General features: G+C 54.2%; 1 protein-coding gene across 1 annotated transcript in view; it reads right to left on the bottom strand.

The window, feature by feature from the left end:
• ZMIZ1 (zinc finger MIZ-type containing 1) overlaps nt 1-14,209 on the bottom strand; it is a 248,191-nt gene that overhangs the window by 20,637 nt on the left and 213,345 nt on the right. Inside the window, exons 9-12 of the mRNA XM_023527991.1 lie at nt 6,378-6,492; nt 5,134-5,351; nt 3,918-4,116; nt 2,719-3,018 (exon numbers count right to left, since the gene is read on the bottom strand). Coding sequence (XP_023383759.1) covers nt 2,719-3,018; nt 3,918-4,116; nt 5,134-5,351; nt 6,378-6,492 — 832 coding nt within the window. The remainder of the gene's footprint in view (nt 1-2,718; nt 3,019-3,917; nt 4,117-5,133; nt 5,352-6,377; nt 6,493-14,209) is intronic.

Here is a 14,209-nt window from a genome sequence, read left to right as displayed (position 1 = left end):
TGCCTCACCTCCTCTTTGTCTCCGCTGATTCCTACCCACAAAATGCCCTCCCCACCTGGAGAGAGGCTAAAGCAGATGATGCCAGAAGCCCTTTCTTGACCAGACATCCAGACACATTACATTCTGCCCATCTTGTTCAAAGTTGTCTTTCTCAAAGCACCACGCCCCATGAATCCCGGGAGGTACTTTCAGAGCCCCTTGCTCATGCCATTGTGAGGGAGACCCGATTCTAAAGTCCCCTTTGTAGCTCTTCTAGTGCTTGGTATGTGACAGGGAATGAAGATGACAGGATGTGCCTACAGAAAGGTGACCCTCCCTGCACCGACCCGAATTCTGAAGCCAACTCTGGAAGGCACAGTCCCTGTACTCTGCACTATGCAGGACACACCGATTTTCAGTTCTGGACCCTCCATGCAGATGTCAGGAGAACCAGGCTGCTGAGGGGCCAAGACAACCCCTTTAGGAAGAGGCACTTGAGAGAAGAGGCGAAAGCTCCAGGAAGGGGAAGGGCAGGGTCACTGTCCTTGGAGATCTACAAGGTGACAATGCCACTTCTGCTCATGCTGGTCTCCACCTTCTAGCTACCACGTGTAAGATCAAGAGACCATCAGGGCCACGTGCCTCCCAGACACCCCAGGCCATTATGTCCTGAGAGGTCAGTGGCTTCTTCTTCCCTGTCTGTTGAAACTTATTGTCTATTAGCTGTCTTTCTCGCCATCTGGTCTCAGAGGTCCGGAAGGTGGCTTTGTCCCAGTGTCTGCACAGAACAGGCCCTCAATAAATACTTGCTCAAGGAATGAAGGAAGGTCCTGAGGGCAAAATACTTGTTCAATGAATAAAAGAAGACCCTGAGGATGGGAGATTTCTGTGTCAGTGCCGAAGAACTTTGTCCAACTCACAGTGTTGCGACATGATGGCTGCTCTGTGTGACAGTGAGGTCCCCACCACATCTCTGGAGGAGTGGAAGTGGAGGCTGGGGCCTGCCCACCACACTAGAGAAGGAGGTCCTGTGAGGGACCAGGTGACCTGACTCCAGCCCTCATCCTAAGGGTCCAACAATTGAAAGATTCTATGAGCATGCCATTGCGAGGGGAGGCTAGTCTCCCTGGATAGGGTCAGGCCTCACAGGCTGTGACCACCCAACATCACAGCCCAGAGTCAGGCCTTTTGTAGCTGGGTAGATGGTTTAGTAAAAATAATCGAGAGCCTTTGGTGTGCCCTGCTGTGGCAAGCCAGGGAGCATGACACTGCTGTTGGTGCAGGGTTGATGTCAGGCTAATGACCAGGAATCCCACTGCCTTTTCTGTGAATGCCCCCTTGGGTGCCAGCAGCCCCGCTGGCTGGACTACAGATGCATCTATAGCCCAACCAATGGGGACGACGGGAGTTTGAACACAGAAGGGGCTGAGAGAGGGCGGAGAACTCACATGGGGGCTGCACATGGAAGTGAAGCCAACAGCTCAAGGTCCTCTGAGAACAGCCAGGATCTCAGGAGCCAATTTCCTTCTCTGGCCCCTCCCTGAACTGGTGCCAACATGAAGGACTGTCAGGCCTTGATCCAGCTTCCTGAGTGATTGTGGAGGTCCCTGATCTCGCCCCTCCCGGATTCAGGACATCTTCCCCAGTGGCCAAGCTACCTTCTGGCCCGAGCTAGGGTGGATGCTGAGGAGAATCTCAGATCTTCAAGGAACTTAAGGTCTTTGAGCTTTAGAGCCACTGTGAGTGAGCCCAAGCTGAAGGCCACAGTTCTGACACAAAGGGAGTGAAGCCCATCTGAGAACAGGCGTGTATGCAGAGCACTGGGAAAAATGCTCAGGAAGGGGCTTTGTCCAGGTGAGAAATCAAGGCAGTCTTCCCGAGAGCAGTGTGCACCAGGTCAGAATCCTAGGGTCCCTGTGTCTTCTGCAGCTGTCCCAGGCAGGCCACTTGCTGCCAACTCATTTCCAGAGTGCTCACTGAAGGCCCTGTGACAACCCCTCCAGGAAGTCCTCCTTCTCTGACCTCATGTGGAATTCCATACACCTGCTGTGCATCTTTCTATCGTGGGTTGCTGCTTAGACCTTATCCTTCCTGCTGAAGTCTTGGCTCCTGGAGGGCAGGAAGTGTGGATTTTACTTCCCTAAATCTTCACTGATACCTTGGCTGAGCTGGCTGGGCAGCCTGAGAGGCAGCATTCCTCCTGACAGAGCAGTTGATTGTTGACAGAGACAAACCCCAAGAAACACGCTGTCTGCCTTCCAAACACTTCTCCGATGTGCCTAGCATTTAGATATTCACAGGATTTTGTCTCATCTCTAACTCTTGGAGAGAAGTGGAGAAGCCCTTGTGCGGGTGACCAAAGTGACCCAGCTAGTGTTTGTGCTGACACAAAAGATAACACTAATAGTGGCTACCACTTGCTAAGTGCCCACCCACACTAGCCCAGGGTGAAGAGCTTCACGTATGTTTCCTTACTGAAGTCCCCCAAGCAGCCCTAGGAGATAGGTTAGAGTGTCATTGCCTTTTATAAATAAAAAGCTGAGCATCAGGGAGGTGATGTGACTTACTCAAGGCCTTCCAGCTGGGAAATAGCAGAGCCTGTCCTAACCCAGGAGCACTTGGTTCCTCAGGTTCTAGCTTTTGACCCAGGTTTTCCAAAGATTGATCCATGCCCTTTTAAGTTACTGCCCACATCCCCTCACCTTCAAGCACCCAGGATCTTCCCTCCTCCCACCCTACCCACCACCTGCCTGTTGTCACACTCACCTCTCCTGGGTATGGCCTCTTTATGCTCTGAATGGGAAGGGACTGGGGCCGGGGGCCCGGGTAGGTCTGCTGGGGCATCCGCTGCCCATGTGTGCCAAAGGGGCTGATGCCAGGTGGCCGGGGCTGATTCATGCCCATGGGAGGGCCACTCATTCCCGAGGGTGTCATGCCAGCCGCCATGCTTGCAGGGTTCATGCTGCCCCCCATGGAGGCAGGCCCCCGAGGCCCGGGCTGGTTCATGAATTGGCTGTTATACGCCTGGGTGGGACCCATCTGGAAAGAGGAACAGACCTTCAACGGGAGAAGAAGAAAAAAAAAAAAAAAAAAGAATAAAATGCCACATGCATTGAAAGTGCAAGGAGGGAAGGGTGGGGAGGTGGGAGGCTCGGGGTGGTGGTGGTGGGCACTTTCCTGTGTGGATGCGACTGGTGCCCAGGCCCCCAAGGGCTGCCAGACTCCAGGGCTCAGTGCTGCCCTCTGCAGGCCGCACAGGAAAGATGCAGCCCGAGAAGTGTTAGGAGGTGGGGAGCAGTCACTCCAATGCACAGGCAGCATTTCCAGGGAGGCAGGCAGGAAATGGGGAAGAGGGTGCAGGGGCGGGGAGGGGCATGGGAGGATGGAGGTGGATGAGGATGGAGGCAGGAGCCCCTTTCCTGGTAGCCCTGGCCCCGCCCTTGGTCCTTGGCCAGTGGAGATACACCCTCCACCCACGAAGTCTGATGTGGCCCCAGCTTCCACCTCTGCCTCCTGAAGCTAAGTCCTGGGCGGAATTCACAGACAGGCTGACTAGGAGAACACTGGCCTTCAGAGGTCACCCAGGGGACAGACTGGTGACAAGGCTATTTTAGACATTGGGTCCAGTCTTCGGTGAATAGGGGCCCAGAGAGCAATATGGAATCTCTTCCCATATGCAGACACACGGGAGCCTCCGACCCACGCAGAACAAACACAGGCACCCAAACACGTCCCCGACACCACACCCAACCGCAGACGCACCCACATCCTAACACACAACCTCCATGTGCTTCCAAAAAACCCCAAAGGTACCCTGACCCCATCAGTTCCCTCAGCACATGTGGCCCCACAGGCACCAACATCCCGACTCTGATTTCTCAGGGGCTGTCTGCCTGGCTGGCTGGGTGAGGCTGGACCAGGACTAGCGGGGCCCTTACCGGTCCATACTGGTTTATATCCTTATTCTGCGTCTCCTGCAAGGCTGCCACAGTGGCCGTGGCCGTGGCCGTGGCTGTGGCTGCCGCTGCTGCCACTGCAGCTGCTGCTGCAGCGGCCGCCGGCTGAGTGAAGTCAGCGGGCGGCCTGGTGTGCGGAGGGATGCCCATGCCTGCAGGAGCATTAGGACCCCCAGGGTAACTGCGAGGGAGAGAAGGAAAGAGTTAGACTGACCCGAATCTAAAGATGAACCCACAGCAAGCCTTGGGCTGAAAGAGGATGAGGCCATTCTAGGCCTTCCTTCTCCCAGCTCACAGATGAGGGAGGTGTCTAGACTCAGAGCCCAGAGGGGACAGGGGCCTCCTCTGGGTTGACAGCCATTTCAAGCCACTTGGTGATTACTGAGCCGCTGTGTTCCTGGAGACCTGGCTGGGTGCTGGCCAGTGCTCACTCTCATGTTCACCAAACCACCGTACCTCAGCTGCCCCGCTCAGCCCATCTTCTGGAGGAGGACCCCGAATTTTAGAGAACCTGAGCAACATGCCCATGTCTCCAGAGGTGAATGGCAGGCTGGGGATGCAGCTCCAGATGTGCCTGGCAACTGTGTTTAACCACCGAGCCAAGCCCTGCTTTGCTGACACCTGGCAGGGCTTCGGTCAGCCCTGGGGGAGGGGTGAGGCCAAAGAAGTGGTCTTGGACTGAGCAGAATGGCAAGAGGAGGCATGGGCATCTCTGCCCCACCCACATCTCCAGAGTGCCTTGCTGCAGTTCCCTGCCCTTCCTCCCTTCTTCTTGAATCAGGGGATTCTCAGCCTCTGCATAGCTATGCCTCCATAACCAGCATGGCAGGGCTGATCTTCCTCCATCTAGAGCTTCTCTTGAACTCCCCTGATTCGGCTCTCTCAGTGTCTTCTGACTTATAAAGAGACGAGGAGAAGGGTCATTTTGAGGAATGGTATCCTTCTATCACCATGGGCCTGACGGCTGTCAACCACCACCCAGCTGCTGTAGTGCTGGGGAGCACGGGCTCCAAGAATGGTGGATGACTGTGTCCCTTCAACTAATGAGACAACTGAGGATGACAGAAGTGCCGGGGATTGCCCATACTTCGCAGGCCAGGAAGCTGGGATATAAGTCAGACTCTTCTGCCTGGACTGGGGAGAAGAGCAGGGCTATCCACCGCTTCTGAAGGCTGCTGCCTTGGCCAGCCCTGCTCACCTGGCCCCGAAGCCCCCGCTGCCAGGGTAGTTGGGCCGGCCGTACATGCTCTGCTGGATGTAGGGCTGCGCAGGGCCAGCCTTGGCTGAGAACTGTTGCTGCTGCCCGGCAAACTGGGGGGAGTTGAGACCGGGGTTGCTGGTGGTCATGCCTGAAGCCATGGGGTTACCGCCTGGATTCATGGGGTTGTTGGCATTGGCCATAGGATTCCCAAGGACCTGTTGGCAGAGAGAGTGGTTGTCACCCAAGCAGGTACCCCAAATATCATGGAGTAGAAAAAGAAGGGAGGGGGGGGGGGGGGGGGGGGGGGTGGGGGCGGGCAGTGGAGTGAAACGAGGAAGACGACAGAGGAAAAGGAAAACAAGGGGCCGCATTCATTGTTCCTGGAGTGTACAAACGATGGGAAGGGGAAACCCAGCCTGGAAGCAGCATAGATGGGAGAACCTCAGCCTGTGGCAGAATGAGGTGAGGCTGGGCCTGCACCGAGCAGCAGGCAGGAAAGCACCGGACCTCTGAACCCTCCATCCCTTCAAGGGGCCTGGACACCCACAGGGTCAGCTACACAGAGGCCCTGTGTAGCTGCTTTGTGAAGGCAAAGAGAAGGAGACTTGCCAGCAATGGAGGGCAGCAGGATCCTGGCTGAGGGGTCTCTGTGGCATGAGACCACAAGTAAACCCAATGATTCCCTCCTGGGTAGCAACTAGCCCTGAGCCTTCCTTGTGGCTGTGGCAGAGGCCCGGCGGAATTGTGGGGGAGGGGGAAGGAGTGGAGGAAAGAGGAAGGCACAAAAGTGGGACGGAGGGTTGACTATGGGCCTGTCACACGTTTAGGCTCAATATTTTGCTGAAATCTGACCCAAGTCATCCAGGGTCAAAGACCTCCTTATGTTGAAGACCTGAGGCCATTAACACGCAGAAAGTTCTTCTGTTTATCCAACCAAAGTAAAGGTGGGTTGGGGAAGAACCCCTTACTGTCTGTCCATCAGATGAAAACCATTCCCCCAAAAAGGCACTAGGATGGGGCCATGCCCGGGGGCCAGCTGCTGCCCTCCAGAGGCAGGTTCAGACCCATCCTAGGTGGAGGCGTGTCCACAGTTGGGTATGCCCTGAGTGTTGGTCCTTTCGGCTGGGCAGAGCCTGGGAGGGCAAGGAAGGCTGGCATGGCATGGTGACCTGGAGGCCCCAGGGCTTGAGGGATGGTCCTGCCTGGGAGGGGCTGTGGCTGGGAGCAGTACAGGCTCTTACCTGGCTCTGGGATGTGTTGGTCACTCCCCAAACTGTAGTGACCACAGAGAGGGAGCCGGGAGGCTGGTTGGTGTTCTGCTGCCAAGGGACAGGGTCATAGGGGAAAGACCCATCACTGCAGAGGGAAACAGAGGAGAGTCCTCAGGGTCTGCAGACGACTCAGATGGGACATGCCCCATCACCCCACAATGCTCTGCAGCTCCCAACCAAGCCTAGGCAGTTCTAGATCCACCGGGCCCGGCACAGTGCCCAACGCAGGTGTGGCTCGCATGGTGACAGACTGTTCAAGAGTGACCATCTTTCCCCCTGTCACTGCAGAGGTGCCACCCCCATAGCTGTCCTCTCACCACAGCCCACAGTCCACAGGCCATGCTACCAAGGTGGAAAAACAAGACCCGCAGGCCCCTCTAAGCTTCTCTTTCAACCACGCTCTGACTCAAAGTGGCTCTCCGGAAAGAGCTCTTGTTCCCCAGCATCAGCTTCCCCTCCGAACTTCTCAGAAAAGGTTGGAAGGGCCCTAGTCAGAGCATTGGCTCTTCCCACTTCCTCCCAACCCTTCACGGCAGGTTGGCCACCCAGCTCGGCCGATTTGGCCTTTGGAAGGAGCTTCCTTCTGTTACTCTTTCTTCCCAACTCCAGGTCACAGGTACAGGCCTGCCTGCCTACTGTACTGCGTCCCTGCTCCCACCCCAGTCTCTTGTGTGCATCCTTGCCCAGCTAAGCTGCCTCCAGCACCTAATACACTGGGCACAATCAGAGATCATCAATGGCACGACTGTTCACAAGGCAGAGTCCAAACTCACACCGCAGAATGATTTACCTTGATCCCACCCCACTTTGTTTCCTGCCTTCGCTCCGAACTCTCCCAGGGCTCCCCTAGTTGTTCTCATGTCTTCCCAGTTGCCTTGCTAGCCCAGCAGTACCCACCTTGTTTGGTGTGATATCTCCTGAGGAATCCCCAAACATCAGAAGCCAGGACTTACCCTCCCCTGCACACAATAAATGCTCAATAATGGCTTCCTGTCAGTTGCTGGGGTGAAGGTGGAGAATGAGGTCCAGCAGACTCCAGGGTGAGGACCAGAGCACAGCTCCAAAAGGGGCTGGCGGAGTCCTGGTCCCTAGGTGTGCTGGGTTGGGGCTGCCTTGTCCCTGCAGACTCTACTCTAAAGCCGAGAGAAAATCCCAGACACCGCCTCAGAAAGGGCAGAAAAGCAGAGTGCCCACATCTGTGGTCCCACCTGGGCCCACGGCATCCCACTGGGGGTGAGGCCTGCAAAGCAGCACTGCTGGGTACCGGAGGGCCGAGGTGGTGGTGGGGATAGAGGCACTCTGGAGGAGGGAGGCATAGTAGGAGAGCATCTCGTGCCTCTGTCAGGCTTGTGCCTTCATCACAAGAAGTTAACAGAGGGCACAGATCTTCACTCATGCCTGGAGACCTCGTACCCCAGTCGAGAAGTCAGTGCAGGCCCTAGAGGCTGGGGAGACTGGGAGTGGGGGTGTTGGGAACCAGCCCAGATCAGGACTTCTAGGAGGGAGGCCGGTCCTGCACCACAGACACAGAGGGGAGCTGGGGGCCTGGATCTTGTGCTTGCTCCTTGCTGGGCAGCGCCCTCAGCAAAGCGAGTCGAGTCTGGTAGGTACCCTGAAGAAGTGGGCAGACTGAAGGGCAGAATCATGTCACTGTGTGGCCATACTGGTTCTCCCTTTGCCTGTATATCCTCTGAAGGAAGCCTGGCCATCCGCTGGCTTCCTTCCTGTCTCTGCTCAGAAGTCACTGGAAGGGCCTGCCCCAACCCCCTGGTATAAGAGCAACCCCACTCCACTACCTTTACCTCTTACCCTGGCTTTTTTTGATACCCTGGATACAAGTCCTAGACCTGCCCCTTCCTGGTTCAGGGCCCTGGTGCAAGTTCCCAGGCCTGACTGTACTCGGTCCCCTCATCTGCAAAAATGGGCGTAAGAATTGTACCTTACCCTCCACCCTCAGTGTTTTCAAGATACTGGTCATGAAGTATGAGGTCATGGCATCAAAGTAGCATGACGGGGGGTGGGGTGGGGTAGGGGAAAAAAGCAATCAAGTGTGATCACATAGTGAGGATATTATCCTTGAACTTACGTCTTGATTTCTACATACACAAATATATGTGAGCCCTGGGTCATGGTTTAATACATGTATTTAGTGTGGGTCAGGTAGGTTTGAACAACACTGGCCCCTAGGTTTGAACAACACTGGCCCCGGCAGCATAAGCCCGATGTGGCTCCAAGAGGAGAATGCGGACAAAAAAGCTGTCTCAACTGGAAAGCGACACAGACTTTAGCATTACTCATGACTTCTGGGGGAAAACAGCAGGCGTAGCACTGAGGGGAGAGGAGCTGTCCTCAGGGAACCCAGCCCTTCTGCCCGGCCCCTGCCAGCCAGACAAGATCATGGGTCATCGGAAAGGGGGCGTGGCCCAGAGGCAGAGGCCAAAGGTGACAGGCAACTGACACTCTGCATTTGGGTGGGGCAGAGGAGCACAGGAAAATTAAGAAATGAGCCTGCAACTCAGTGCAGCTGGGATGGAAGAACCTCTGCTCTCCCGGGAGGTCACCAGGGACCTGGGGCTGGCATGCCAGAGCTGGAAGGGAAGCCCTACAGGCTACGGTTCTAAACAACAAGGAGGAGGAGACCCCTCTACAGCCGCTCTCTTGTCTTGTCCTAGGTGCAGGTGGACTGAACCCAGGACTCCCAGCAACTGAAGCCAGTCCTCTCTTCCCAGAACTGCCCCACAAGCTCCCATCAACCCTGCAGGCTGATGACCGCTTCTGATGCCTGGCAGACTCAGGAAGTAAAGTCCCCTGGGAGCCCCCAGAGCCCAGCAGGGCCCCTCCTGAGTCCTGGGGGCCAGCAGCTGCTGCCTCACCACCTCAGGCGGGGAGGCCCCGGCTCACCAGGATACTTCACAGGCCCACAAGCTCCAACTGCCTGCCGCTCCGTGGGTGGGCCTGTGGGCGGAAACCAGCTCTTTCCTGTTTTGCCCCCTCCACCTCAGACTCAGTGAGAAGCAAACTTAACCAATGTTCTCAAACCGGGCAACCCACCGTCTGGCTGGAAGGCTTACCCCAGAGAGCAGGTGCGCACCGGCATGGGATGTGGGACACCTCTGTGTGCATGGACATGGGCCTGCTGGCATGCTGCTATGCACGTGTGGGGGAAGAGATGGGCACGCACACATAGGGGCGGTCTCGGGGCTTGCTTGCCTCCATTTGCACCTGCTGTAGAAGCAGAAGTGGCAGCCGCACCGACAGGGCTGTGACTCATCTCCTGGGGAGACAGCTCCTGCTGTAGCAGTGAAGGCTCTCGCCCCCGCAGGCGTGGCAGTCAGCCTTGCCGATGCCTCTGCCCAGACTCAGACATCACCACTGGGGGCCTGCCCGGCTCCCTGTGCCCAAGGATTAAGGAGGGACAAGCCAGGCTTCTGGGCTCCACCAAGGTGGGAGGGGACCCAGGGTGATGAAGACAAGACCTAGGGCCCTGTGGTGGTTGTCCTGAGGCCTCTTTCCTCTGGCAAGCACTATTTAATCACCAGATAAGCTTAGCCCAGGTCAGAGGCCCCCGGCATTTCAGGGCTGCCCACTGGGAACTACTTTTCTTCTCTTGTGCATCCTACCTGGCTGCAGTGCAGAGGGAGGCCAGAGCCCCTGGGATCTGAGAATCCCACTCTTAGTAATCCTGCCCAGCTCTGTACACCCTCTATCTAGCATAACCTGGACTCAGGCCATAAGCTGCCCCTAGCCTCAGTCCTGTCCAGCCAGAACTGCCCCCAAGAACCCTGTTCCACCTACTGAGGCACCTGTGCCAGAAGCTGCTTGGAATCTCATTGGTGTTCTCCTGCCAATCTACCATGGAGGCAGCTGCTTTCCCACCTCTGCACCTCTTCTCAGCCTGGGATGCTTCATCCTCACCCTGAAAAATGCCGCTCATCCTTTCCAGGCTCCTCCTCTAAAGGCTACTTCCTCCAGGAAGGCCTTGCCATGTGCATTGGCCTCAAGTCCACTTGTTCCTCATGTTCCTGGGGTCTGAATGAGCCTTCCTGCCTCTTTCCTTCTGCCCTAGAAGCCCCAAATTCTTAGGCTCCTTGTGCCTTCACACACCTTCAGGGCTCAGGAACCTTTGCTAACCAAACTGCCAGAGAGAAACAGCACCTCTACGTGCTTATCCTCAGAGGGCTGTCTGAGAATGAATGAATGTGTCCATGCATTAATTCTGATTGTAGACTACCTACGGTGTGCTTGTGACTACACGGGCACTAGCACCCAGGGAGTGGGAGGGAGGTCTTGTCCTCCAGGGAGAGAGACAGAGGGAAGCTAATGAAGCCACTACTCACTCTGTGTCCTCATCTGTAAAATGGGGACGATAACAGCCCTTCTCTCAGAAGTTGTCATGAGGATTAAGTGAGCTCACATGTGTAAGGCAAAATGTCCAGCACACCTCGGGCACCCTAAAACTGTGGACTGCTGTTATGGATGCTGTTGTTATGATTTACTGAGTGGCTTCTAGATGCAAGCAACTGTGTGAAGTGACTCATCTAAGAACTTGTTTAATCCCTGTAAGTGGGCTCAAAAGAAGCATCTCTCAGGAGCTGAGGCTCACAGGGTGCTTCCTAGAGCTCATCAGGGTAGCTTGCCAGGTGGGCATGACCACACTCCACCATCTCAAGGAGCTCAGGGTCTGATTAGGTAGCATTTCCGTGTACAAAGATGGTTGTAACACAAGGGAGCACAGGCTACAAAGGTGACTCAGGAGCCCACAAGAATTCCAGAAGTGGTACAGTTTCTTGGGGGTCCTCAGGGAAGTTGTCTTTGGGAATCCACCCAGCATAAAGGGACAGAGGATAAGGTCTAGCCTCAAAGACCAGCTGCAGAGAAAACTCAAATAGTGTCCCAGGAATAAAACACTTTCTACATTAAATCACTAGCTTTGGCCTGAACTCCGATGAAACAATTTTGACAGTAATATTCAAATGGCAGAGGGAGGCCTTGCAGAACAGTGCTTAGCCATCCGGGCTCTCAACTTAGACTCTTTGGGGAGTCTTGGCTCTGCCATTGATGATTTCTATGATCTGGGACATGCTGCTTAAGTCAAATCTCAACTTTCTTAACTATAAAATGGGGACTAACACTCTCTTAGGATGAAATACATAAATATAGGAAAAATTGAGTGCAGTGCCTGGCAGAGAGCCCCTGCTCAACTGTATTTACACGTTTCCATTTCCAGAGCCTGATTACCATGTAGGTGCCCATATTTACTTGATGATACAATGATGGTGTTTAGAAGTTTTGCAAATATGAGATCAATGGGACAGGGTGTTGTTATCGTTCGTGCCTACTGAACATATCTTCTAAGCCTCCGAGGCTTTCCTCAGTGTTCCTTTGTCCACCCTTCTCGAGCTAGTGAACTCCTACCTATACTTCAAAACCTAGTATGGATTCTCCTTTTTGTGACTCTCCTACGGCATTTTCCTTGGTTCTCTCAGCACATTTTTCATATATTTTATGAAGAGCTCTTCATATTGCATTAGAGTAGACATGTCTGTGTGCAAGCTCCACAGGCAGTGACCGATGTTTGCTCAATGTGAGAAAATGAGTAAAGCCCAGAAAGACGGCGGGGTGATTCTTGGTTCCTAGGCAGCTTCTGTGTCAGTGTCTATAGACATTCATTGCACTTCTAACGGCCACTTTATCTGAGAGAAAGAACGAATTCTGATCAAGGGTATTGTCAGACCCTAATGAATTTCCCTGATCCGGCTATATTGGTCCCATCTCAGCGCAAGCCTGTAGTGTTACCACTAATGAAACACAAGCCAGTGAGGAGCAGCAGCTCCCACCCTCTTTAATTTAGGGGACCCATTAACAGTGATCACCATCATCACAAAGACTAGGGCCTGCTTCCTTTCCTCCCTGCGGTGAAACTTAGAGAGGAACTTGTGTAGCTAACTGCATATTGGAGAGTTTTTAAATTTTTTCAGTAAGAAGGAAGGGAAAGATCCGTGCATCTTGGCAATCTGGAACTGATGGAGCAGGGTTTTGGGGTCCTTCAACCCCTCTTTCACTGTTTTCGTGTTTTCTTAAAAAAATTTTCTGGGTGCAAGAAGAATCGATTATAAACTGCAAAAAACAACTATAAATGAAAGCAGTGAAGGTGGTGTGGTACGACCAAGGGAAGGAGAAGACTAGGGGGTCAGTCCTGACTGACCTCTTCTTTGCTGCCTGACCACAAATGACCACATCAGAGTTGGACAGCACCAGGCTGAGGCTGAGAGAATAAAGACTAGTCTATGGGGCTCCCTGCGGGCCAGGCCTGGTGATAAGCATGTTTTAAGTCCTGCACTGCTGTTTTTCCACTTCCGCAGAAGAGGAAACTGAGGCAGGGAGGTTATGAAACTGCCCCAGAATCGCCCAGCTAGAATATGGTGGAGCTGAAACTTGACACCTGGCAGCCTGGCTCCAGGGCCTGTGCCCCAATCTGCTATAAAGGGGAGCACAAGGGCCCTACCCAGGATTGAGGGGGGCACCAGGGCCCTGCCCAGGAGCCTCTCCTCTGTGGGCCGCAAACCCCTCAGAGAGAAAGAGGATGGATGGCACCCCTTGGTCTCAGAATCTTCCCCAGCAATTGTGGGTTTTGACTGTAATCAAATTAAGAGTGTAAACAAGATTTATTAGGCTTTTAATTACCTTTGCAGAACTGATTTGCATACAGACAATGTGCTAATCACAAATGGCTTTTTTAACCACTCATTAAAAATGTGGGAGTGGAAGACAGAAACGTTTGTTGGCAGCAGGTCTGGGTCACTGCAGGGACCAGGAAGGGGTCCTGCTGCTTGGCCATAGGCCCGAGCCCCTTCCTGCCCTGGGCTGGCCTCCCTTGGCCTTCTGTGCAGCGCTCTGTGCACCTGTGTGGTGGTGAGGACAGCATCCACGTACATCTCCGTGGCAGGACTGAACAGGGAGCCAGTCCAAACACTGCTCCACAAACCCCAAAGCTCTACCCAAGACATGGCTACTCAGGACTCTTTCTGACCACCATCACTCTCGGGGACACCGTAGGGCTATAGTGGCCTGACCCTATAGTGCCACCATATGCCCAGTGGCTTGAGGGGTCAAGGGCCTTGCTTAGAGGCACAGGCCCCAACTCAGACCTGGTACTGTGGTGCTGACCTCTGTGGCCTGTAACAAACAGGACAGTGATGCCCAAGCTACAAAAATCTAACAGTCTAGAGCTCTCTTGCCCTTTCCAGTTTGCTTGTCCTCAGAGCCTTCAGACAAGGACCCGAGTAGTCAAACAATTGGGTACCTCTGAGCACCAAGTCCTGAACACCCCAGGGTCCCCAAGCTCACCCTGGCTCAATGTCTCCTTAATGAAAAGGCAAGTCATTCAACACAGTTGTGGAGTATGATGGTCAGAATAGCTTCCTGTCTATGAAAGTATAGCTGACCCTTGAACAACGCAAGCTGGAACTGCGTGGGTCCACTTTAAAGCAGGTTTTCAATTGATCTGTGTGGTTCAAACCTGTGTTATTCAAGCTGTCGTCTGAGCTGCTTCCTGACAGTTAGCTCGACCATCTTCCTTCGTCTGAACCCTTAGGCCAAGCTTTCCTGTCACTGAACCGTAACCCTGCTTCCATCTGCCAGCTCCCAATTTTGCCTCACTAAGTCCTGCCTCCACGATGAATGAGATTAAATTCCGGCTGCACAGACACCCTTTTTCTCTTTAACTCCAGGACTGAACTGTCTCATGCCTTTAGATCAGCTCAGCAAAGGGCTGGCTGTGGTCCAGATCTATGGCACTCTGC

Source organism: Pteropus vampyrus, unplaced genomic scaffold, assembly GCF_000151845.1.
Source record: "Pteropus vampyrus isolate Shadow unplaced genomic scaffold, Pvam_2.0 Scaffold20, whole genome shotgun sequence".
Lineage (NCBI taxonomy): Eukaryota > Metazoa > Chordata > Mammalia > Chiroptera > Pteropodidae > Pteropus > Pteropus vampyrus.
This window is presented reverse-complemented; position numbering and strand designations above follow the sequence as displayed.